The sequence below is a fragment of the Stegodyphus dumicola genome, chromosome 3 (genome assembly GCF_044657685.1).
Source record: "Stegodyphus dumicola isolate Sdum_Otavi_A_Nest chromosome 3, ASM4465768v1".
NCBI lineage: Eukaryota > Metazoa > Arthropoda > Arachnida > Araneae > Eresidae > Stegodyphus > Stegodyphus dumicola.
This window is the reverse complement of record NC_140770.1, coordinates 115,838,285-115,861,918: the sequence shown is the minus strand read 5'-3', so window position 1 is coordinate 115,861,918 and position 23,634 is coordinate 115,838,285. Positions and strand designations below refer to the sequence as shown.

The window sequence follows — 23,634 nt, the reverse complement described above, 5'->3', positions numbered from 1 at the left end:
CTTCCATGATTTTTCTGCCGAGTTTGTAAATGCTCGACCGATCCACCACTTTACAGAATTTTCCAAGTAGTACTTCGGAACCATAACAAACCGTTTTTAATCCTTTGTAAGGATTATGTTAATTTTATTAACAGTTAAATTTTAAGTTAAAGTTCTTTTCCTGTCAAATCCTTAACTTACTAATTCCGGCCAGAACGTAGTTTTGGAATCTTTCTGAATATTTAATGAGGAGGACCGGTATTTAAACCGCGAAATCTACTTGCAGAATTAGAGAGAATCAGAGTTTCTGATTTACGCGCGTCTCCCTTTTTGGCCACTCTCTCTCTCAAAGCTGTTATTCTCTCAAAGCTCCGGCCTTACTCAGGCCCTTGACAGCTTCGCAGTCATCTGGTGTTTAAGGGGCCAACTGCATTAGAAACTCGATAGCTTCGGCTATATTTCTTTAGTTAATCTTAGTTTTAGTTTAATTCTTCGTCTCTTAAGTTCAAGCCCAAGTGTCGGTTTTGATTGTACGCTCCAAGGAGGAGTTTTGTTAAATCTTATTGAAATAATAAAGGGTTAGTTACCCTTCCATCTTGTTGTTTCTTGTCACACGAACTTAAGCGATTATTCGCTAACTAGTTCTTAAGATTCGTCACTTTCTACAGTAACTGAGAATTACACTAGTGAAAATCTTACACCTTATACAATGAAATCAAACATTGTATTGCAGAAATTCGCTCAGATATTTACTTTGCGAATTCACCATCAAATGGAGTAACACCTTGATTTGCTTATTAGAAAGCGCTTGGTGACTTTTAACTAAATAATGTTAATTAAGTTTGTTTCTCGCTGTTTCCTGCAAAAATGAATTACATCGATTGCGCATTGATTACATTGATTGCGTATGTAAAGATAAATTTGGATATGAGTGTGTGTTAAAATAGGATGAAAGCTTCGTAAAAATGTATCAGATGGTGTATGTAGTTTTCATTGTTCATGCATTTTTAGTTTTCCATAGTGCATTCATTTAGAGGCTGAATAGATCATTATGATTTTAAGGATTTCGTTATTATTATACCAAAGGACACAAAGCTATAATTTACATCACAATATATATAAAATCTCAGTGACATGATAAGATAAGTTTTGTTTCTTATTCTTTTGATGGCAGATAACTTGTCTTGATACTCATCAAGCACAATTTTCTTTTGCTTCTAATTTTGGAAAGTCAATATGAGCGAACAGGCAGCCTCCTGGAGAGTATAGAGAACACGAGACAGAAAGATGACACGGATAGTTAGTTACCTAATAAAGATTTCATCGCCAATAATTCTAAATGTTTCAGCTTTGATCACTTGTTGAGATAAGTGACTTTAAACTCAAAAGAACTCATCAACTAAGATTTTTATCTATTTCTCCGTATTACTGTTGCATTCTGCAGAATTTTATGTTTATTAATATGTTTTTCTTTTGCTTTTACTTCCCTTCTAATTTCGTCGTCTCTTACTGGGATGCAAATTAATTAAGGCATTTGAGTGCAGATTTCTTGAGTCCAATATACAGCTTGTGGCAACTGTAACTGACAGTCTCGCTACTATTTCTCAGAATTACTTAAATAAGCTTTAGCCTTGGCCGGTCGTAATTGCTGGCGCAAACTGAAGGGCCTGAGTTAAAGCTTGTAGGCGCACTTTGTATTGAAGTTTAATTTTTTAATTTTTGCGTTAATCCTTTATTTTCCCTGTTATTCCCGCAAGTTGCGGAGTTTGATTTCAATTATTACGCATGTCATGAACTGGCAATCTGACAACTAATGAAAATATTTATTTTCAACTTTTTATACGTTAGTGTTACGTTACGCAGAGATTAAGATGTTGCGATAAGAGGCCTGACTGTTTTTGACGGATCTGGAGATCAACATTTAAAGTAATTAAATTCCTCACAATTTTACTTCTGGATGAAGGCAGACTCCTACCGATAACCGAAATTTATAAAAAATTATAACATGGGCTCTAAAAATATAGTATGCTAGGCATTCGTAACTAACATCTAAAGATCATTAGGGTTTTAGGAACAAGAACACGAAAAATCAAGTGTGCCGTCGTCAGGATTCGAACCAGGAGTCTTCCAAATGCTACCTGGTCGTACTAAGCACTTAGGAAAGCATTGAGGGATGAGATAACTCCTTGCATTCTCTCCTACTTACAAGGCGACTCTTACCTATTTAGATACAAGACCCATTTGCCTAAATCTACCTGTTGCTAATTTTAGTTCGGAAGACATTTTAGAAACCTTTTTATGCTTTTTCGCTGACAGGATCTGTAAGAAATCAATTATGCCCTAGCCGATATACGAACTACGAATGTTCAGATACCGAGCTGGACGTGTTAGCCTCTTTACCAGAAAGAAACACGCACAGGGAGGGATATGCGACTGCTCCTTATATTCACCTTCACTTAAAAAACGAAACTGAGAAGAGGCATGAAAATGAGTCAACGGCTTATCGTTCACCACATTTTAGTTTGGGATCTGCGGTAAAGACTATTAGGCTTTAAGATTTGGTTTGGCTTATTTGATTATGGCAAAGCATTCGAAAGCTATATCTGCTAAGAAAGGTGCCTTCGTAGAGGACTTTCTAAGGAAAACTGGCTCGTATACACTGTGATAAGGTTACATAAAAGAAGAAGAGACTGAAGATTTATATGGACAAGGATGTCTCGTGAGCATAAGCTGAAAATTATTATTTTTTTTAACTTACAAATACGTTTTCAATAATTATTAAAATAGTCTTTATTAAAATAATTAAATCGTTGGCAATGTTAAAAACGCAAGCTTGAGAGCCACGAATTGCTCTCGCACGTAAAATGTATAAAATTTGATTTTTGAAAAATAGTAAGTTTCTCTCTTGCAGAATTGTATGTAGCCATTTTTTTTAGCATTCAATAAATTTTATTATGCTGTGTTTTGTTTTCAACCTGATGTCACAACCCAGGGTTAGCATAGCGGTTTCGGCCACTACACCACAACACTCTTGGCAAAAGAGAAACTGCGGAAATGCCTGTACAGCCAGCCCGTTTGTCAAGATTCCAACCCCCGGGCCGAACTACCAGTGTTTAGCGACTTTACCGCTCGGCCGCTGGAGGGCACTAGATTTTACGGAGCAGGGAATATAAAGAATCAACTATACTCTGGCCGAGATTCAACCATGGATCTTCCATCTACCATAAGTGACTTATTTCATGAAAGCACTTATATGAAAATACGATAATTCCTGAAAAATTAGTTTTCAAATCATCAGTTCTGACTTAAGTTAACCTCATAGATATAGCTGTTCGCACGGTGATTAAAAATCATTTGTAATTCTACAGAAAATGTATTTGCACAACGTATTAAAAGTTAATTAAGTGTATTCATAACAGCATAATATCTCCCTCTTGTAAGTATTACTCTCGTTTTTAAATTGAGTTTTCATTGCGAAGAAGGCAAACTATGAATAAAATTTCTATACGAATTGCTTAGTCCGAATTTATTAGAGTTTTGCATTCTTTTTCTTTTCCTGCAGGATGCAAATTTCATTTGTTTCGTGTGATTTTGTTGTCGTAATATTTCTCAAAAGGAAATGACAAATGTTTTAATCATAAGACAAGCAAGTGTAAGTTATTTTGGAATTAACCTCTCTCTGTTATTGTGTTTCATCTGTAGCCCATTCTACCCTTAAACTAAAAAAAATGGTTTTATAATTCAATTTTTTATATCGAGAAACTTTAAACACTTATTATTTAAATTTTTTACTTTATTTGGTAAGTATAACTTAAGTGCAATTAAGTAAAAAGTAACTTAAGTGTAACTTCAGTGTACTAAGTAAAACTTAAATGTTACTTATTACATATGCTTACCAAATATCTTATATGTATCTTAATTAGCTACTAAAATAGTAAATATGTGTTATTAAATATCTCGCCTATATTAATAAATCGCGTGATTTTGTTGAAATGTTTTCATGGGTAAGATTCCCAGAGGCTGGAGAATATCGGTTTCCTTTATATCATGAACTTGCTTCTATTTTTGGAAATGACTGTTGAAGTTCAGGAAAATGTTCTGAAGGAATATTGTGTAACTCTATAACTACAATTTACTGATGTAATTGAGCGAGTAATAAGGCTTAAGCAATTTGCGGTTAAAAACAGCAGATGCTACTAGTATAATTTTTTTTTCTATCAGCATAATATTCATAATTTGAAAATGGAACCACAACAATAAGCGAGTTCTTTTTCAAAAGTTTCCTTCTGAAAAATATTTATGTAGTCTGATAATGAAAATTATTGTTCTTAGCCATTCTTCTAAAAAAACATAACAGCAAATTTAAAACTTCAGAAGAGTATATACAATCAATTGGAAAGTATTTCATAACTGAATAAAATGGATGTTAAAAATTATGGTTTTTGTTAAAACTAATTCATGCACTAAAAGTCGTGAAATAGGTTAAATATTGATAAGAAATTGCCTTCAGTTTTAGTTAGTTTATTTTACCTATTAGATGTGAAACTCAGTTTTTTCCCCTCTCAAACTGTTACGTGATGTATTTTACAGCCATTTCATACATTAAAAATAGCGAAAAGTAGTATTGCAAAGATTGTATGTCTCGTATGTAAAGATGTAAGTTCGTATATTTTACACAGCTAGATATGAAATTGATTTTATTTATTTTTTATACTAGGACTATCGCTTGGTGTACTTGGCAGCCAATTCGTAAGGATTATGAGCGAGTTGTGGTGACATTACAAAGAAGCCGTTTTGAATTTCAGTTAATGTATTTTACAATGTTAGATATGAAACAGATTTCATTCTTTGTAAAACAATATATTGAAATCATCACATGGTGCATTTTCAGACATCTAATTCACGAAAAGTAAAGAAATATTGTGCTAAAAAATTGTGCTGAGTTTCAGTTGGTATATTTTACACTGTTAGATATGAAAATCAGGTTTTATATATTTTTTTTGAAACTGAAACTGTTACGAGGTGTATTTTGCCATTCTATATTTCATGGAGTATGCCAGTTTGCGTTTTGCCCTCACATAATGGATTGGGCATAAATTACGATTTCTCCATCTTTTCATCAACCTCTATAATTTTATTAGCAACTGAATTCGCTTATAAGTTAGAATTATTCATTAGAAATCGCCAATAGTTCTTATAGCAGATTTGATTCATCTATTCTTATTATTTTTTCATTATAGTAGTTAGTGCGCTGTACTTGAGAAAAGAGAGTTACCAAAATAAAATAACAAGAAAATGCTCTTTCTTTGTAAACATTATTTTTTGAATATGAAATTTTCGGAGAAGAGAATCGCGAGGAATCAGCTGTGCGTAGTTAGAACCATGTTTCTTTCGCTTTATTAGCTAGGCATGCACTTACACCATGAAATCACGCTCAGAAGAATACGATAATTTCTTGTATTCTTTCTTACTCAAAAGGCACGAGCCTTAGTCGACCAAATACAGGCGATAACAAATTATTGTTCATCGTATTTTAGTTCGGTTGCTACATTTTAGTTCGGCAGAGATTTTTTATATGCATATTTAGGAGAATAAAAATATGAGAAATCATTTCTACCCTTCCTCCCGATCCAAATCAAGGATTTTCAATTTTACTAATGGATGAGATCACATCGCCAGCGTTCGAGCGGTAACGTTGTTCAACGCTGGTAGTTCGACCCGGGTTTGAATTCCGGAGAATGGTCTGGCTGCATGAGAATTTTCTAACTTTCTCCGTGTGTAATGTATTCTATTCACCGATAATTCGAAAATTGAGGAAAACATCGGATGCGGCGTCATCATTACATCAACTTCAGGCCATAATTCATCATGGCAAGGCTAACTCCGTTAAAATAACAGCGTATACCAGACCGGGCTAACAGCAGTCCTTTCTAGCATAACATCTGTCCTTAAACTCCCGACGGTCACTGTGGCAAACAGAATCCATTCGTCCTTTATAAGAAGGGCATGTGCTAATGTATAACGTTTACGTTTTCTTTTCAGTTTTAAAAACAGTTTCATTTAAAAATTTGTAGCAAAAAGAAAGGTGTGAAAAATAAATAATGGTGTTTCAAAAGTATCATCTCAGTTTTATGGACCTGGTTTTTTTACTTAAGCAACAGTCACCATTCACATCATCACGGACTCAATTTCACGGACTCAATCAAGTCACAGTCAGCAATTTATATAATCAAGAACCAATAAGCTAACTCGGCATTAGTGAAAAAATTCTGAAACTTCATTCATTCATTACGTGGACGAGAGGCCACAACAATTAAGGTAATGAACGAGCCGATGTCCTAGCCAAAGAAAAGTTTCAGAACCATAAAGCAAAGTCTAAGAATCTTGCACACATTACAAATAGCAAAGTCAAAGGGAGAAAGAATACCAAAGACGTCGAAACTTCAGCTTTCTACCGAAAACTGATGAAAATTCAATCGTCTCTCCCGGTATATTTCCGGACATGCCCTCTTCCCCACTACTTCTATAAATGAAACATGCATCTACAGATATGGGTGTGTGTGGGGAAAATGACGATACAGATTACTACGTGTTCCAGTGCTCTCTAACAGAGAACAACAATATGAGGCATCCAACAGAGACTGGTCCTGAATTTAAGAAATTCTTTGAATCAGTAGCGCAAGATTCACTAGCGCATTAAAGCTATCACAAAAATACTCCAACGCCAGGGTGTAGAGCTGTGCCCTTCTTGGCACCTCTGTAACCAAAATGATCAACTATTAATGTGCCATCGATAAATTGCACCCCTAAGTCAGACTGCAAGCCTTTCTTCTAAAAGTATTGTTCTAAATGTGTAAAGCAACGCTAAACTCCTGAAACATGTTTCAGAATTCTCCTTTCTTTCTTCCCCCCTTTTTTTAAATTTTAAATTAAACTGAAATTCTTTTATGCATTCGAAACTCATAGATATAATTTCTTTTCATTAATAATTCAAACCAGCGGTTTCAAAACAATTCATGTGGATTACTTGCTTTCTTCATAGAACATTAACGTAGAGAGTTCAGCAGAGTTTTAGACGCTTAAAACTAATTATTAACAAGTTATTAAGCATCTATCTTTTTTATAAACCTTCATTATGCAAAATTAAAATAAAAATGATTATGAAACTGCTAAAATGAATAAACTCAATTCATTTTCAGTTGAAATACAAGACATTTAATTCTGCATTGATATTTCCGATTTATAACCAAATTAGCCGCTAAAACTTTTACGTTGGTATTAAAACAAACTGTACAGGTTTCAGTTTGATAATTGAATTCGAAGGTAAATTAATAAGTATTTGCACAGTCATTAACAATAAAGGAAAAAGACATGTTTTCCATGGGCTATTAGAGTCTAGAAGTTTATTCAACAAAAATGTTATTCTATTTACCAAAAACGTGTTTTTCTTGAAAAAAATTTTATGGATTATTATATTTAAATAATTAAACAGGATTATGTTATAAAAATGAAATGAGTAACCTTTCATTTGTTAAGCTGGAAACTGCATTAACAATTAATTGTCATTTCTGACTATTCTAGGCAACTTAAACTGGATTTTCCACAAGAATTAAAACAATCATTTCTTTATGAGAATGTGTATAGCAAGAGTATTACATAACTACTCTTGCTATACACATTCTCATTACATAACTAAATGAAATATACATTACATAACTAAATGAATACATTACATAACTAAATGAAAGAATATTAATTAGATTTTCCTGAATGATCTGATATCATTTTGAAATCATCATTAAGAGCAATTTTAGTTTATTTAAAATAATAATTACTTTTTAATGAGATATTACATGCATTTAGAATACTGCCTAATTAAAAGCTACGAATACATATTAACTAGATACTTTTGAGATAAAGAAAGAACTCTGACATTGTTTTGAAGTCACAGTTGCACTATTAGATTGCGTCAAATGATTCAAAATGCAATGATTATTACCTTACATGCTTAAGATTTTATTTAATGCGTGATTAATTTAATTTTAACTCAGTGTGTATGTGCTTATCAGATCTATTAGTTCAAATGAAAAGTTGAAAATTATCGAATTTTTGATAGGTTTGAAAACGTTCTAACCGTTATTTAAGGCAGGAAATTTTATATTTCAATATAATACTAAATCTTAAAATTCTATAAATTAAAGGTAGCGTAACTGAAAGTTCATTAGTAGAATTTAGGAATATTTGAGCTTAGAGCAATGTAATGTAACTTTGTAAATGCCACAGCATTTCACATCCAATTATAAAATTCTGTATTTACACAGTATATTGTCAACATAATTTGAAAAATGGTTTGCTTATCGTTCATTTCATAACATTCAGGTTATAAGTTGAATTCTTAGACAATTAAAGAAAATATGAGGAGGACATATTGTAAAGAATAAGAGAATAAGAGTATAATCTGGAAAACAATGCTCATGAACATATTTACACAGTTAAGCCACTAAGGATCTTTTATTGTTCTGATTGTTAATTAGCTTATTTGTACGGAATAAGTAATATACTCGCGCAACGTATTTTGGGTCATATGAAGAGAACACTACAAAGGAGAGACTCTCCGAGAGAAACGGGCTTTTACTTACGTTACGCATGAGAGAAAACACGAAAGTACCAGTACGTTCCAGCGCCGGAAATCGTAAAGAGAAAATCTGGGGAGAAGGAAGTGGATGAGATAGAAATTCGACATCTGTCAATCATGAGCAAAATCATTAAATATAGGAAGATAGATGATTATGAAAAAGAAGAAAGGAATTTGGGAGAAGAAGGGTTTTTATATTGAATTTTATTATCGATTCGTTATAGCACTTCAAATTTAATTGACAATATTACTTTAAATTTAGTTAATTTATTATTTTAGAACAAATTTCAGCGAACACTATTATATGAGTTTCCATTCTAACTGTTATATTGCTATTCTATGAGAAAAATTACTAACGCTTACTATTCTACGAGAATGTTACAATATGATGAGGTTAAAAATAACGTGATTTATATCTGTGGCTGTGTGTTGAGGGGGCTCCCAGCCGGTGGTTAGTGACCCTGACGGCCGTAGCGATAGGCCCGGGTTCGAATCCTGGAGAAGGCATGGTTGTAACTGTTCGTCCCTTTGTAAGAGGCAACGGTGCTCACCTATTAGGTGCTTCCATAATGAAATGGCCACCATTTCCTGCCCTTGTAGTGGCACTATTTAAGAAAGCGCCCTTATTGCCCAGACGGTATAGTGGTTAGGAGAGCCTACTACGGTACCGATGGGTCCGGATTCAAATCCCGAAGAAGACATGGATGTTTGTAAATGTATAGTATCCGTACGGCATGGCGGCGTTCTAAATATGCGGCGAGCCGAAAGTCCTCTCGTGTGGATTGGTTGGGAGACCCCCGGATTTTTCCCTGGGTGCTCTCTCTGAAAATTGGGGTGGAAAATGCAAGTCCAAGCTCTCTTCGGAGTAGGCTGTGGCGACCATTGTTCCATGTAATATGGACAAGACAGCAACAACAAATAAAGCACCCCGCCATTAAAAAAATCTGTGGGAGGGGAAGAAATCCTAAGATTACCTTATTTTTCACTATATTGCAATGCTTAATATTATAATAAGACGAGGTTGCTAACGTAAAAGTTAAAAATATAGTTTCAAATGCAGTACTTAATAATACGAAAAATTTTGAAAGCAGTCTAGCAATTTGCTGTTTGCAATTAAAGTTTCAAAAGTAAAAATTTATATTTAAGTGTAAAATATCCTAAGACTAAAAAAAGGCAGATTTCAGAGTAAATTCTGTTTACAATTTTCATCCGTGAACTTTCAAAATAGTCCAAATAAAACTGGCAAAGCAGTCCAAAACTTAACAGCCCGTGCCAAAAGAGCCCCGATGAATGGCTTTCAAGAGTAAATTATTTTTGTGTAATAATACACGAAAATATTTACAGCTTTTACCCAACAGCAGATTAATGACAGATTATTATTTAAAAGAGAAAATAATTGCTATTACACGTGATAAGTCTATGCCAGATAGACGGTCTACGCCAGATATTATAAAATTGTCGCAGCCGCTCTTCTCAATGGTCTTCCGAGGACAAACAATTCGATTGTAGAGTGACATACCACATTCCAACAAAATGTCGATTGCCATCATCCATCCGTCCGCAAACTCATCGACCATTTCTAGAAGGTCTAAGATATGCTGGAAATTCACGTAACCGTCATTTTCGCAGGTATTCGTAACCCAGATGAAAGAAAAAAGCGACGCCTGGAAGCATTAGTGGAAAATTATGCAAACATGGAACATACGGACTTTCTTCTTACTGTTTCATAATAATACTGAAATGCAAGATTTGTGCATTCATATACAGTAAGAACCCGCTTAACGCGGGGGATACGTTCCATCGAAGTAGAGTGTAATGCGAAACAGCGCTAAGCGAGGCTATCTTAACATGTAAATAATGGGGTTAGGGGAAGACGGATAAAAAATGGTTAGGCATTAAATTTAATAATGTTTTTTTAATAAAAATAAAATCAAAAATTTATTTCTTACAAAAATAAAAACAATATAAACGCATATACTTTTAAAAACAAATAAAATTCTCAGTCAGATCATTCAGTCTATTCTGGGTTTCCAATTTTCTGCCTTTTTGTTAAGAAGGCATTATGATAGATTGGCTTAATGGCATATTGCGTTCAATTTCGTCGTCAATCCATATAGACAGTCGTTTTTCCATTTCCTCTATAATGTTATTTCTAGAACGGGTAATTCTAGTTGCAGAGCTTGACGTAGTTGCAGTTGCCGATGACAGTATTTTTTCTTTATTCTTAAGAATTGTCCTTATTGTTGAAGTTGCCAAAATCAATGCAGCACTAATTTGAGATTGACGTTCACCAGAATCTAATCTTCTAATCACTTGGATTTGAGTTTCCAGTGAAATGCTTTTTCTGGTTGCTTTCTTTTCTTGTTTTTTATTATCACCCATGATAAAAACTAAAGATCATAATATTTGTCACTGTATTAATCGTTATAGTATTATACAAATTTAAACTTACAATAATGTCAACAAATGTTTCAAATGATAGAAATGAGTCCACCAAGCAAGAAACACAACTACACTGTTTCGGATATGTTATTTGGAAACCTAGCGCTGCGCACAATTTCGGAGAATCCCCTGGTTGAAATAAAAGAGCGCTAAACCGAAACAACGCTAAACGAAACAGCGTTAAGCGGGGTCTTACTGTAGTAATATATTTCTTAAAATATGATTTTTAGTCAATATTCAGATTCTGAATTTGGGCACTTTAGTCGGGCTGTTTTAGATAAAATCTGTCTAGTCTTGGGCTATTTTTTCGGGACTATCAGAAAGAGAGTCGGTTTGAACACCTAGCAAGCACCGGACCTGCAGAGCTATTTCGTCTTGGTGTAATTTGACAGAGTACCATTTTAGCTAATGATTTACGATACGCTTTCTAATTAAAATTCGATCTCACAGCATAATTATTTTTCAAAGACATAAATGAGCATTCCTTTCGCTGAATCGCCTGCACACGAGACATGCAACAAATACTTCTCTCAGACCGCAAAAAAAATTTCTATTTTGAAAGCTCAAGAACTCCGTTAGCCGAAAATAATGAACATCTCTGGTATGCACTTAATAAATAAGAAGATAATTTTGGAGGGAAAACAAATTAAAATATTTAACTTCGAATATTTTTGCAATTAGAGGGGTTTTATTTATTTATTTCCTTCACAAAGATTTTCCAGTATTTGTATAATAATTTTGTTCGAAACCCGAATTATGTGTTTTCCTTACAAAGTTTTCGTTATGTGGAATTTGAAATGTAGAACATTTTAATTAATTTCACTAAGTAAAAATGAAATGAACAATAATTTTTAAATTAATGTTAGTCAAACTGATATGATATTATTCTGGTTTAGACTAATACAATTCTCAGATTATAATCTTCGAAGCCTGCCTTTGTGGCTCTCCTAGATTTTGAAAAAAGGCAAAAATTAATTTCAAATTAATTGTGTATTCTACACAGCAGCTGAAAATCTTAGAGTCTGAAAACTGCACATAGAATCATCTTTAACTTTTTCTCCCAAAGCCGACATCTTATGAAATTTATCACCTGACATGTGAAATTTATCATGTTATGAAATTTATCACCACATTACTCTATCTGTGAATTTCGAACTCTAGTCGCAGCAACAAAAGAAGGAATTAAAGCACTATAATTGTACTGCTTCTTGCATGGTTTGTCAACACACTTATCACTGCTGGTCCCATTATTAAGGAAAACGAAATATAGCGAACTGTACAAATGTTAATAATTAAATGTTAATAATTAAAAATGCTTAAAAATCATAATTTAGTTTGCTTCTACATATCTGTGTGAAAAAGGATATTCATCACGAACTCAAATAAAACCAAAGTACGGAAATTGACTTGTATGCAGACTTAAGTTTACCAGCATATATCCGAATATAGAAGAGCTATAGCAAGAATAGGCAAGTCATTCATCACATTAAAGTGAGTAACACTATTATTTAACTTTTAGTTTATGAGATAAAAATTATTCAAACTGTAATTATTCTGTAAACTGTAATTATTCAACCTGTAAGCGAATCTGAAGCTACTTTTGTTAACGTATTTACATAACATCGATATAACACTAAATTAATTTTAATCAATTGTATTTTAGAAATATAAGGATATTGGCCGTAACACATAGGTTTAATTGCTCTCGAACAGGATAAGAATAAAGTGGTTCGTCGAACATTCTAATTTTCAAAAATAGCCCTCACTTGAAGAAAGTTCGAGAAATTCTGGTCTAATGCATAAAAGAGCGTACCATTAAAATTTTTTAAAAGTTAAATAAAAAAAATATATTTAATTAATGGAAATTATTTATTAACGATTTATTAATAGAATTTAAGATAAAAGTTTTCTTTCTTATGGAAGAGAAATTTATACCTAAATTCTATATCTTCAAATTTCCAAGGAGCCCAGAATTAAAATTTTCCTTTTTTCACCCCTTTAAAAAAATGCAATAAAATCTATAGCTTAAGCAAACTGCATTTTGAAAAGTAGGGGAAAAATGCATTTTGAAATTAAAAACAAATTATTTCCTCTGGTTCATAAATAACATTAAGTAGCCCTTGTTCTATAACTATATCATTAGCATCTTATACCTCGTTTTCTATACATCTGCGGACAGAATATTTTGTTCCACATTTTCTTATTATTCCCTTCGAGAGGAAACATTTGTTCGGAAAAACGAAACAAAAACTCTAAAACTGAAAGTTTTCGTTGAATTTATGAATGGAAATTTGCCGGCACAAATGTCTTTTCCATTTACCAGCTGTTTCCTGATTTGAAGGGACCGCTTCATCTGTCACTGACACGCTTACTTTCCCGCTTCTGTTGCCGCTTTCACGATCGCCTTTTCATTGGCGACGCTAACCGTGACGTATGTCTCGGAAGCACCTGGATGAGAGAGCTCCGTCGGGGACAACGGGAAGTCAGACATCGTGGTCTTAAATTTAAATGCATTCAATACCACATTTAAAACAAATTATATTATGAGAGAGCATAAAGGATGGGATCGACTACCAATATATAGATAGTATAATGCAGTGATTCTAGATTTTATGTCTGAAACGAAAAAATTAATTTTCATAAATAAAAATATATTGTTAGCTAGAGCGCAAAAGATTATTCTATACCCAGTTAATGTATATAATTAAAAAAATTTTTTTTGAGCTACCGGATTACTTAGAATATAAGCCACTGTAAGATTTTAAAGTTGGGAAATTGGAGAAAATGATAAAAATAGCTCCCTCAAATAGAAGGCTAATACGATTTAAAAGTGGAGAATATGAAAAAAAAAAAAGATTTATTTTACAATGGTTATTAAATAATGAGAATCATTTTTATTTTCTTAAATAGACACAGTATTTATAAATATAATTAGCTAATTAAGATGAAAGAAAGAAAATTGAGAAAGGAAATGGGAAGCAAGTTATTAATATATTTGCTTGGAATTTAAGCCGCTAACCAATTTTAAGTCTTAAAATTTTGCCTTTAATTGTGATTTGTGTGAAGCTTTTGTGTGATTACAGTTTGAATAATCTTAATATAAATTAATTGTAAGTAATGTGATATTTAAAATTTCATTTATAGTCATCCATCTTGTTAAGTAGTTATAATTTGAAAGACTTGTCAGATATCTTATGCTACATCAAATGGCAACACCCTGAAAATTAACTATTCAGTTAGACACGTGGAACTAAATTAAAGACCTTACTTTCGCGCAATAGCAACACTCAGAAAGTTCCGTGAATCATAAATGAAGGACAGCATAGCATAGCATAATATAACAGTCCACAACTTGAGAAAATATTCTGCTAGAGCTATTTTTTTGCCCCAAAGGGAAATAAAGATAAAAATTATTCAGAAGTATGCATATTTCTTTAAATCGCTCAGTTAATTAAACTGTTTTAGTTAAAAAAATAAATTAAAAAGCTTATGGAATGCGGAAAAGCAAAAATCTCTGTGAACTACCAAATTGTAATATCGCGGAGGGGTTGTGCATTGTAGCAAAGGCAATACTTGGCAAGTCGCACGAGTAATAAATACGTCCGTAGCATAAGGTAACGTGACGCAAAATAACGATGATGAAAAATAAGAAGATACGTGCGTCGCATATTAGGCCTTTATTTGAGGGTAGGTATGGAAGAGAATGCAAGAGTACGTCTGTCTTTGGCATGAACTTTGAATACTATATAAGTGAGAGTACGATTTTACCCACCTTCTCACAACTTCTGAAAGACATTACTTCGAGGGGCATGCTTAAGGATCTTCCACACCTTTTTCCTACCACCAAGCCATACTAGAGGACTTCGGCTCGCCGTATATTTTGAGTGCCTTCATGCCTACCAAACAGATACTATGTATTTCATGCCTTCTCTGGGATTCGAAGCCGGGTCCATCGGTACGGCTGACCCAGCTTCACTAAACACTATACCGATTACGCGGCATACGAAGATATTCCAATGTTTTTGGAAGCAAAATGCGAATACCTTTGCACTTTATAAATTGGGGAAATCTTATAACTATTATTAAATAATATAAACTCTTATTATGTAATAACTAATATAAGCAACTGTATCGCACTGCAGAATGGTTGTCAGCTTTAGATTAAATGATGTCGTATTTTTTACATGGAGTTATCAGCATTGTTATTGTTGATATAATTCTGATACCAATTAGTTAGGAAACGACCGATATTTTTAGATGACAGGAAAATGATGTAGCTTCTTAATACTAAAACAGATATGTTTTTATGTGTGCGTCTCTTTATGTCATTCACCTAGGAATTTTGTAGAATATTAACGCAGTAAAGCGCAATAAATTTTTTTTTCTTGTTTTCAGTTTTTCATAATCTATTTTATTTGACATATATTTTAGCAAAAAAATTAGCATTACACGGTAATAAAAAAAGTTGTCTCCAAAGTCCATTTGGTAAATCTTCCCTCTGCTAAATAAATTATTTTTAAAATTTAATTTACCTGCTAGTTTATAAGTATTTAATAATTTCAGAACTACGAGTTTTATCCTCCGTTTAATTCACAATATCATTTTTATAAAAATGGGCCGAAAACTGATCATCATGAGTTAGTTACGTCTATGATTTCTAAATTTGACAAAAGTGCCTAATATAAACATATTATTTAATTTTATCAGCATAAATCCTCATAAGCCCTTGTACATCTTTGTATAAATTATTTTTTTACTTGTTAATTAACTTTTTCTTTTCAATTCCATTTTCGTATCAATCGCTTACATTAGAATTATGTAAGAGTAGCTGAGAATTTATGATTGGCGGTATAAATTTATTCACCTAGAGTGAGTTTTACTGCCGACATTGTTTGACTGGTGAATGTAATAGCTAATTGCATACGAAAGGATAAATTGTTACTTAATTTACAGCTAATTTCCTTTAGTTAAAGTACAAGTTCAAGATATAGAGGATGCGATATTTCTAAAGCTCATAATGAAGGATAAAGAAGGACATAGATAAGCCTGAGATATAGATTATAATAAAGGATATCTGTAACCTTGAGAGGTAGATGCTTGCGTCACTACTGCGCAAGTAGCAGTTGCGTTTCTGTTTTCATTTTTGAACATAAACCACAAATTTTAGTTTACTGTATAAGACTAAACCCTAGTTACACTAAATCTTAACATTAGCTGAATTTTCAGTCTTGTCTTTAACTTAAATCTAATAACACAAAGTAAGTACAACATACCTAAAATCGATTAAACTTTATTTGTACTTCGACCTAAAGTTATAAAGCTAAAGTATCAACCGAAAATTGATATGCATTTCTCGCGGGATAAAAATCTAACAATGTTTCAATTATTTACGTAATAAATGCAAAATTAGATATTAAAAACATAGTTTCTATTTAGTATGACTCCTAAAATTTATAAGGTATTTCCTCCATCCTTCCAGCATGCCTTCTTAGTGTAACAGTAGCACATTCGGTAAGTATATGAGAGTTTCAGGTTCGAGTCCCAACAAAGGCATTGCACGTTTTTCATGTCTCTCACATCAAAAGCCCTAGCGACTCTACAAATTAATTACAAACAAAGTCAAAAGCCAAAACGCTGTAACAATTATGCACAACAGAACGACAAACAGAATTTGCACAACTCTGTAACTTCGTCCAGGAGTTACAGAGCTCCTGGACGAAGCTGCCAATTCTCTTTCGTTAAGTTAACATTTTTCTTCGCTATTAAAACTATCTTATTTTGTATTTCTGACGGAACTGACAGAAACTAGAAGGACAGGAAAGATTTAACATATAGGTAAACGACGTGTTATTAAAAATAAACCTTTGTTTTTCAAAAATATCAATTTATTTAAAATAAATGTTGATTTAATAAACTAAAATATCGTGTTCATTAAATAAAGTAAATTTTAGCCACCTGAGTTTAGATCTTTTTCTGTACATAAAATTCTGGTTAAGAGTTTTATGTTAAGAGTCAAGGTTTAATGCGAAGTGATAACTTGGTAATAGACACAGAAAGAAATATTAATTATAGTAAATAGCCACTTGTATTTTTAATTAAATTTATGACATTATGAAAATACATTCGATATAGAGAACGAATCTTTTCACTTATTAAACTATTTTCATATTCCCATTGTGTATGTTTAGTGAAAGTCATTATTCCATGTTTGTAAATGGTAACCACAAAATACAAATGCTGTTGTATCACTTCAAATAGTGTTGTTAATAATTTATAATTCAGTAAAGTCGTCTAGAATTAAAAATAGAAAACGGAGACACTTTCAGCTAATTCGAATACTTTGAACTGCACTTCTACTTGCGTGCTTTCATGTGAACAATGATTAATTAATACGTCCAATTAGCAAATAAAATATCTGCTGCTCGAATCTTGCTGAAGCCATGGTTTATTTTTCCAACTTTCCGTTCTAAAAATAGAACAAAAATGAATCTTGTTGAGGCCGATTTATCGTCAAATCCATGGTTTGACTCCTGGCAAACTCATACATGATTTTTCATGTTTTCTGCTTCGAAAAGGCCCTTTTGACTCCATAACATTAATCAAACTGTTGTTTAAGCTTTAACTCGAAAGACGAGAAACTACTTATCAACTCTGAATTAACGACTATTGTTGCAGCACTATGCCAATCAGGCAACTAATATTTCAGATCTCTTTTTTTTTTTTTTTTTTCTACACTCATCTTCTACAATATTACACTCATGTCTCGAAATACTTATTGCGAAAACAAAAGTTGCACCATTTAACGAAGCAGAACGTGATTTTTGTTTTTAAAAAACAATGCTTAAAAAGAACAGCTCTGCAAACTAGCAATCATATTAAGGACATAATTTTTCTCGGAACTGAGAACAAAATATTTCTTTTATATCGGAATACATTCTCATTGCTTATGATACATTAATCTGTTTTGAATTGCTCTTGTCTGTTTCCGCATACATCTTTAAGATATTACTTTTTCTTTTTTCTTCCCTCGTTATTCACGCTTATCTTTCCACTAACTGATGATTATTTAGACTCACGAGAAAAACTTAAGATGCTAACAAAATCCAGACCACTTCTTTGTTAAAAAAATACGTGAAAAATGTTTAAAAGGTAGTCATATTTGAAATATATAAAATTACTACCCAGTCACATTCGAAGTAACATTTATCGGGAAGCATTAAAATGCTTATTTTGGTGTCTGTCATATACTAGGCATATCATCGATTTAGGCGACTTTAATTATCTGAAATCTTTGGCCTTTAGAACCATACTGAAAAGAGAGAACAGTGAGGTCAGGTAAACGATCAGATGTCCGACAAGTAAGTTGGTTGTGGTGCAATTCAAATCTGGTTCTGATCACAGAAACCAAAGCTTCTTTGCTCAAAAGGTGACATCTTGCCGTATGTCAAAAAATACTTTGAGTCGCTTTGCACTGCAACGTGAACTGCACTATTCCGGATGCAGTCACTTTATTTCTTTCACAGAGAGCACTCTAACATCTCTAGCAGCCAAATCATTGGAAGTTTCATACGAAGTAAAACGACATTTCCCACAGCCTTTTAAATAGAGGAATATTTAAATAAAAATAAAATTTGATAATGATATTTGAATTATTTCATTGCTTTTAATAAATACATTTTATGTTAAAATAAAGAAGTAATTACGATAGAATTCTTCTGTTGCCAGTTTTTAGTAGCAAATTTAAGAAATACAATTATTTAAAAGTTTGCAATTTATTATATCGCATATTCTTTTTTATTACTTATGACATTATATATATATATATGTAATTTATTTCCTAAACAATATTAATTAATTGATTATATTATCTCCTAAGTTTAATTAAAGTAGAATTATTTTAAAAGAGTGAATCCATACTGGTAAGTTATATTTTGAAAGATGTTTTGAAGTAACTTGAAAAGTAGAATGTGCGAGTTCTTAACGTTTTTGTTAAAAAAAAAAAAAAAGAGACTTATATAAACGAGAATTAAATAAAAGCTTCTAGCTTATAAAGGCTAGCATTTGTTTTCAACTTTTCCCTGCTCCCACAAATTCCTTATTAAATAATTTTCTTGTTTGCTATTGATTCAGTTATATATTTATGATTTTGTGCAGACTATTTTAAATGAAAATTAAATTATACATACTTTAAAAAAATTCTACACTTTCTTACGTTATGTACAATTTTCCCATAAAATAGCAAAAAATTTATGTTCCGAGTAGTCATTCAATTTAAAGCGGTTACAAACGTTTCGAATAACTCATTTTAAAAAGACGTCGAATGTATTTTCAAAAAATGATTTAGATTATTCTATGAAAGGTATCACTTCTAATAAAACCCTTTTCAACTACTAAGCAGTAATAATTTATATTAGTGAATATGAAATATTCAGCGATATAAATATATTTCTAATCTGAAATACTTGCACATAGAAAATTCTTTATATTTTTTTAAAACTCATTTAGAGATAATCTTCGCATCAAAATTCCTTTATAACACTATTATTCAAACATTACCTAGCTTTTATCAATTCCTGTAAAAATTTCTTTAATTTTTTTGTAAATGGCTAATGAGAATATTAGAAACTAGTGCTATAGTATCGAATGATACAAATTATGTTTCAAAATTAAGTTTCGTCATAAAATATGATAACATAAACGTATGTCATTTTCAAGCATGTTCTGGTATAAACGGTATTACACGACCATGCTTGAAAATGGCGTATTGCTGGTATGAAACAGCTGTAATTCTTTTTCTTTTCAGTAAATGTTTTCGTATATATTTTTCATATATTTCTTTTCATACGTATTTTGAAGTTATATGATATTATTTTCCATTAACTTTAAAACTCATAAACTCCATATGTTTTCCTAAGCATTTATTAAAATTCCACAGAGGTAATTTTATAACAGTATGAAATAATTTTATTGAATCATTTCATATTTCACATATTCTGATATCAAAGAATCTGAGGCAAAACTATTTTTCATTACAAATACATTCCTTTAAATCTTGAAACATGCTTTAAAAGTCGAAACTAATATTATATCACAAGATAATTTTTGCAGCTTGAATGGCGGCTGTGAAATTCTTGTGATAATTTTTATTTACTTATTTATTTATTCAAAAGAAGAAATTATCGAAATAGTAATAGTTTATAACTTCTTTTGGTTGCAAAAATTACAAATTAACAGAAACTGAGAATTTTAAATCAGATTGTAAGTGCTTCTGATTGCATCTGAGTATTTGAATGTTGGCTTTACGTGCTCCTCCGCACATAAATCGTTATTTGTTTATTTAATTTTCAGTATTTCATTGAGAAGTAATAAGGTATTTGTACCTCTTTGATCTAAGGTTATGCTAATATTGTAAATTTCTTTCTTTTCTCTACCCTTAAGGAAATGTCTTCGAAGCGCTTACAGTTTTCACTTCGTACCCTGGCAAAACGTAAGGAATTGCCATTTGAGAGAAACATTTGTTGCAAGATACGTGCGTAAGCTATCTTAAATTAATGCACAGTTTCATCAGGGATAATTAAATCTTTTCTTCATTAAACAAGTCTTGCATGGCATTAATTTACGATGAAATAATATTGCTATGTTTTCTTTTCTTTTCTTTTTCTTCCCTATTGCTTTTTCATCCAAACAACTTTTCTTTAAATTTTGCCTTCCAGTGGGGACGCACGGGTTGCAGCAGGTCTGACGCCAACTCTGGTCAATTGATATGCTTTTAACAGATGTTTTTTAATTTAATCCACAATTTCTAAAGTGAATCATAACTGGAAAAGTAATCATATCATAGAAATCTAAAGTAATCATACGATACATAATTTTTGGTATGTAGTATGTAATTTCTTGTTTTTTTAAATTTACTGAAATTAAACAAAAATATTCAAATGGTGATTCAATATTCCGATTTACAAGACATTTGAAAACTCTACTTAATTATCAATCTAGAAACAAACTAACGGTGGGGGGGGAGAGCAGGAAAATAAAGATTTTTTATTTTTTGAAACATGAAAATGCAAGCTAAATTTTATATGTTTAGGCTATTCAGTCTTATGTACATTTATTCATCTTTCACGGAATGATTGATAGCCTGTTGAAATTAAATATACGTCAAAGGTAAAATTAAAGTAGAGCACTACAGGTTATATTAAATCATATATTTATAAGCTCTCAGTACTTTGCTAAATAATCCATCTGAATAGCTGAATATTTAATAATGAAACTGGCATGCACATTTATTAGTAGAATCAACAATCGTTTTAAGCAAGAAATGCTTTAAATAAAATGAATACCATGTAGTACATAAAATACATACTATTTATTGTTCTAATTTTGTTTTAAATCAGCAGTCATCCAATAATCCTTAAACAACATCGAATAACCTTAACAATTGCTATAAGATAAGGCTGAGAGAATAATTACGTCTTAGTATCGTATTCCTAATTTTCCAGAAATTTCTATTTTGAAAGAAATGAGAAATTTATAAAGCAAAAACAACAGGGAAATCGAGCTGCAAAATAGAGACAAAAACGAAGAGCCTTTAAGAAAAAGATTCTTGACACTATCAAATGAACAACCGTCGTGGCTTAGGTCGTTGCACATTTTATGGTACCTTTTCGGCATTCCAGTATGTTATCATGAAGTGGAACGACAAAGTGCAAAGTTACTCTTTAAAAAAAGTTAAAATTTCTCTCTTCTTTTCTAAACGGAAGTACCTAAATAACAAGAAATACATTTGAAAGCAAACGAAAGAAAATATAATGTGTAAAACATTTTACGCCCTAGGCATTTCAAAAAGTAACAGAGCTGAACATATATTTCCAGCTTTCTTCATTATAGCAATGAATTATTCTATAAAATGAATTAACTTTGCTGCAAAACCTGAATAGTAGCATTTTGTTGTCTGTCAATTAAATGTGCTTCTTACTCAGTTGCATACAAGTTACAAAAATGTGCAGCATCTATTACTGAATTTTTGCAATTCTGGTAAAAAATTTGCTTTTAAGAATGGCAATTCGTTTTCGCCTTTTACTTCCTTGCACGAAGTAAAGGAAGTATTGTAATCGCCAAAAATTTCGTGTATCATATTTCAACGAAAATAATCATTTCAACCGCTCTCGAACAATTTCTGCACCTTCAATGTCTTTCTGCCGAGTGGGACCAAAACGAAGCTGTAAGTTTATGCTCCGAAAAATCTGCCTTCTTACCTGCTAGCCGAACTGCTTGTTTTTGCGTAGAAACTGTAATTTTAATTGTAAATTTTTTTAAAATTGTTTTAACTGTATTTGGTGTTTTATGTTTTTCTGTATCTTTCAGTTTTTAATGAAGGTATTTTGAATTTTTATGTATTTTTGCCTTACCGCAAGTCATGTGGCGTTTATATCAGATTTTTTAATTAAAATCGATGAAGGAATAAATGCGACGATGATATCGCATTTGGATTTCTATAGATATTTTGTTTAAATCATCTAGAGTTCCAGGTTTTTTTCATCTTTTATGATGTGATTTAAGTTTCTTTTTTTCTCTCTCTTTTTTTCTTTTCTTTTCTTTTTTAATGAAAATGAAAAATGTCTTGAATTTCATCATTAATTTCTAAAGCTGATAGCTTATTTTCCTTTGCATACTCAGGTCTTATAAAATGTAATCTGCTATTCAAAATACACTCCTTTTAATTTCAAAACTAAATTTTCATATACGAAGGAGGGAGAGCAGTGAATACGGCAGAATAAAAATAACTCTCTTATTAAGTTATCCAGAAAACCTCAACCTTCCATATCATAAGAAAAAGAACTCTATTACTTATACCAAATATAAAGGCCAAAATGAATCAGTCAGATTTAAATCGGAAACCTAAATGAAATCTTTTCTTAGGATTGTCAGTTGAAAATTTTTGTCGTGAACTGACATAATAAAATTCTCTCCTGAAAATAAATAACCTTTTCCTTAAATATATTTAATTCATTGTGAAAGAATGGGTGAACACTGGTCAATTTTTACCCGAAAAGAAAAGTCCAATTTATTCAATCCTGTATAGAAATCTCTCTATAAAAATCTATTCAATTCTCTATAGCGATAACACATTTAATAGCCAAAAACATTAAGGCGATACTGAGACCCTTGAAAGAAATATAGGAACTGCTGAAAAATTAAATAATAAATTAGGAAAACTGTTATATCTCTTTTTTCTGATGTTGATTCAACACACAATCTCTGTTGTTTCTGACTTAGGAACGTGCAGTCTCTTATATTCTTGATTTTTTAATGTTTGGCACATGCCTTTGCAATGAATGCTAATTTTTTCTCAGTGCTTCCCTGTTTATGTTAAACTGTTCTTTAGATGTAATAAATAGGGTAATAAATAGTGTAAAATTGTAGTGCAGCTGTTTGTAATAACTATATAGTTTGACACACAAGAAATCAAAAGTAGTTTCTGCTACTGACTAATCAATAACTGGTTAAATAATTAGTTGCGATATTTAGTTTAATTAAAAGCGGCTGTATTTTTACCAGATGAACAGAAATATGTATCA

At 31.8% G+C, this 23,634-nt stretch overlaps 1 protein-coding gene across 4 annotated transcripts in view; it reads right to left on the bottom strand.

Moving 5' to 3' along the window:
• Positions 1–23,634, bottom strand: part of LOC118187202 (uncharacterized) — a 129,297-nt gene that overhangs the window by 70,799 nt on the left and 34,864 nt on the right. For 2 of the 4 annotated variants that reach the window (XM_085813212.1, XM_035357392.2), the window contains exon 1: positions 8,619–8,659. The exons of the other annotated variants lie outside the window; for them this stretch is intronic. In XM_085813212.1, coding sequence (XP_085669338.1) covers positions 8,619–8,627 — 9 coding nt within the window. In that variant the 5' untranslated portion in view covers positions 8,628–8,659. Of the gene's footprint in view, positions 1–8,618; positions 8,660–23,634 lie in introns of those variants that run through there. 4 annotated transcript variants of the gene reach the window in all.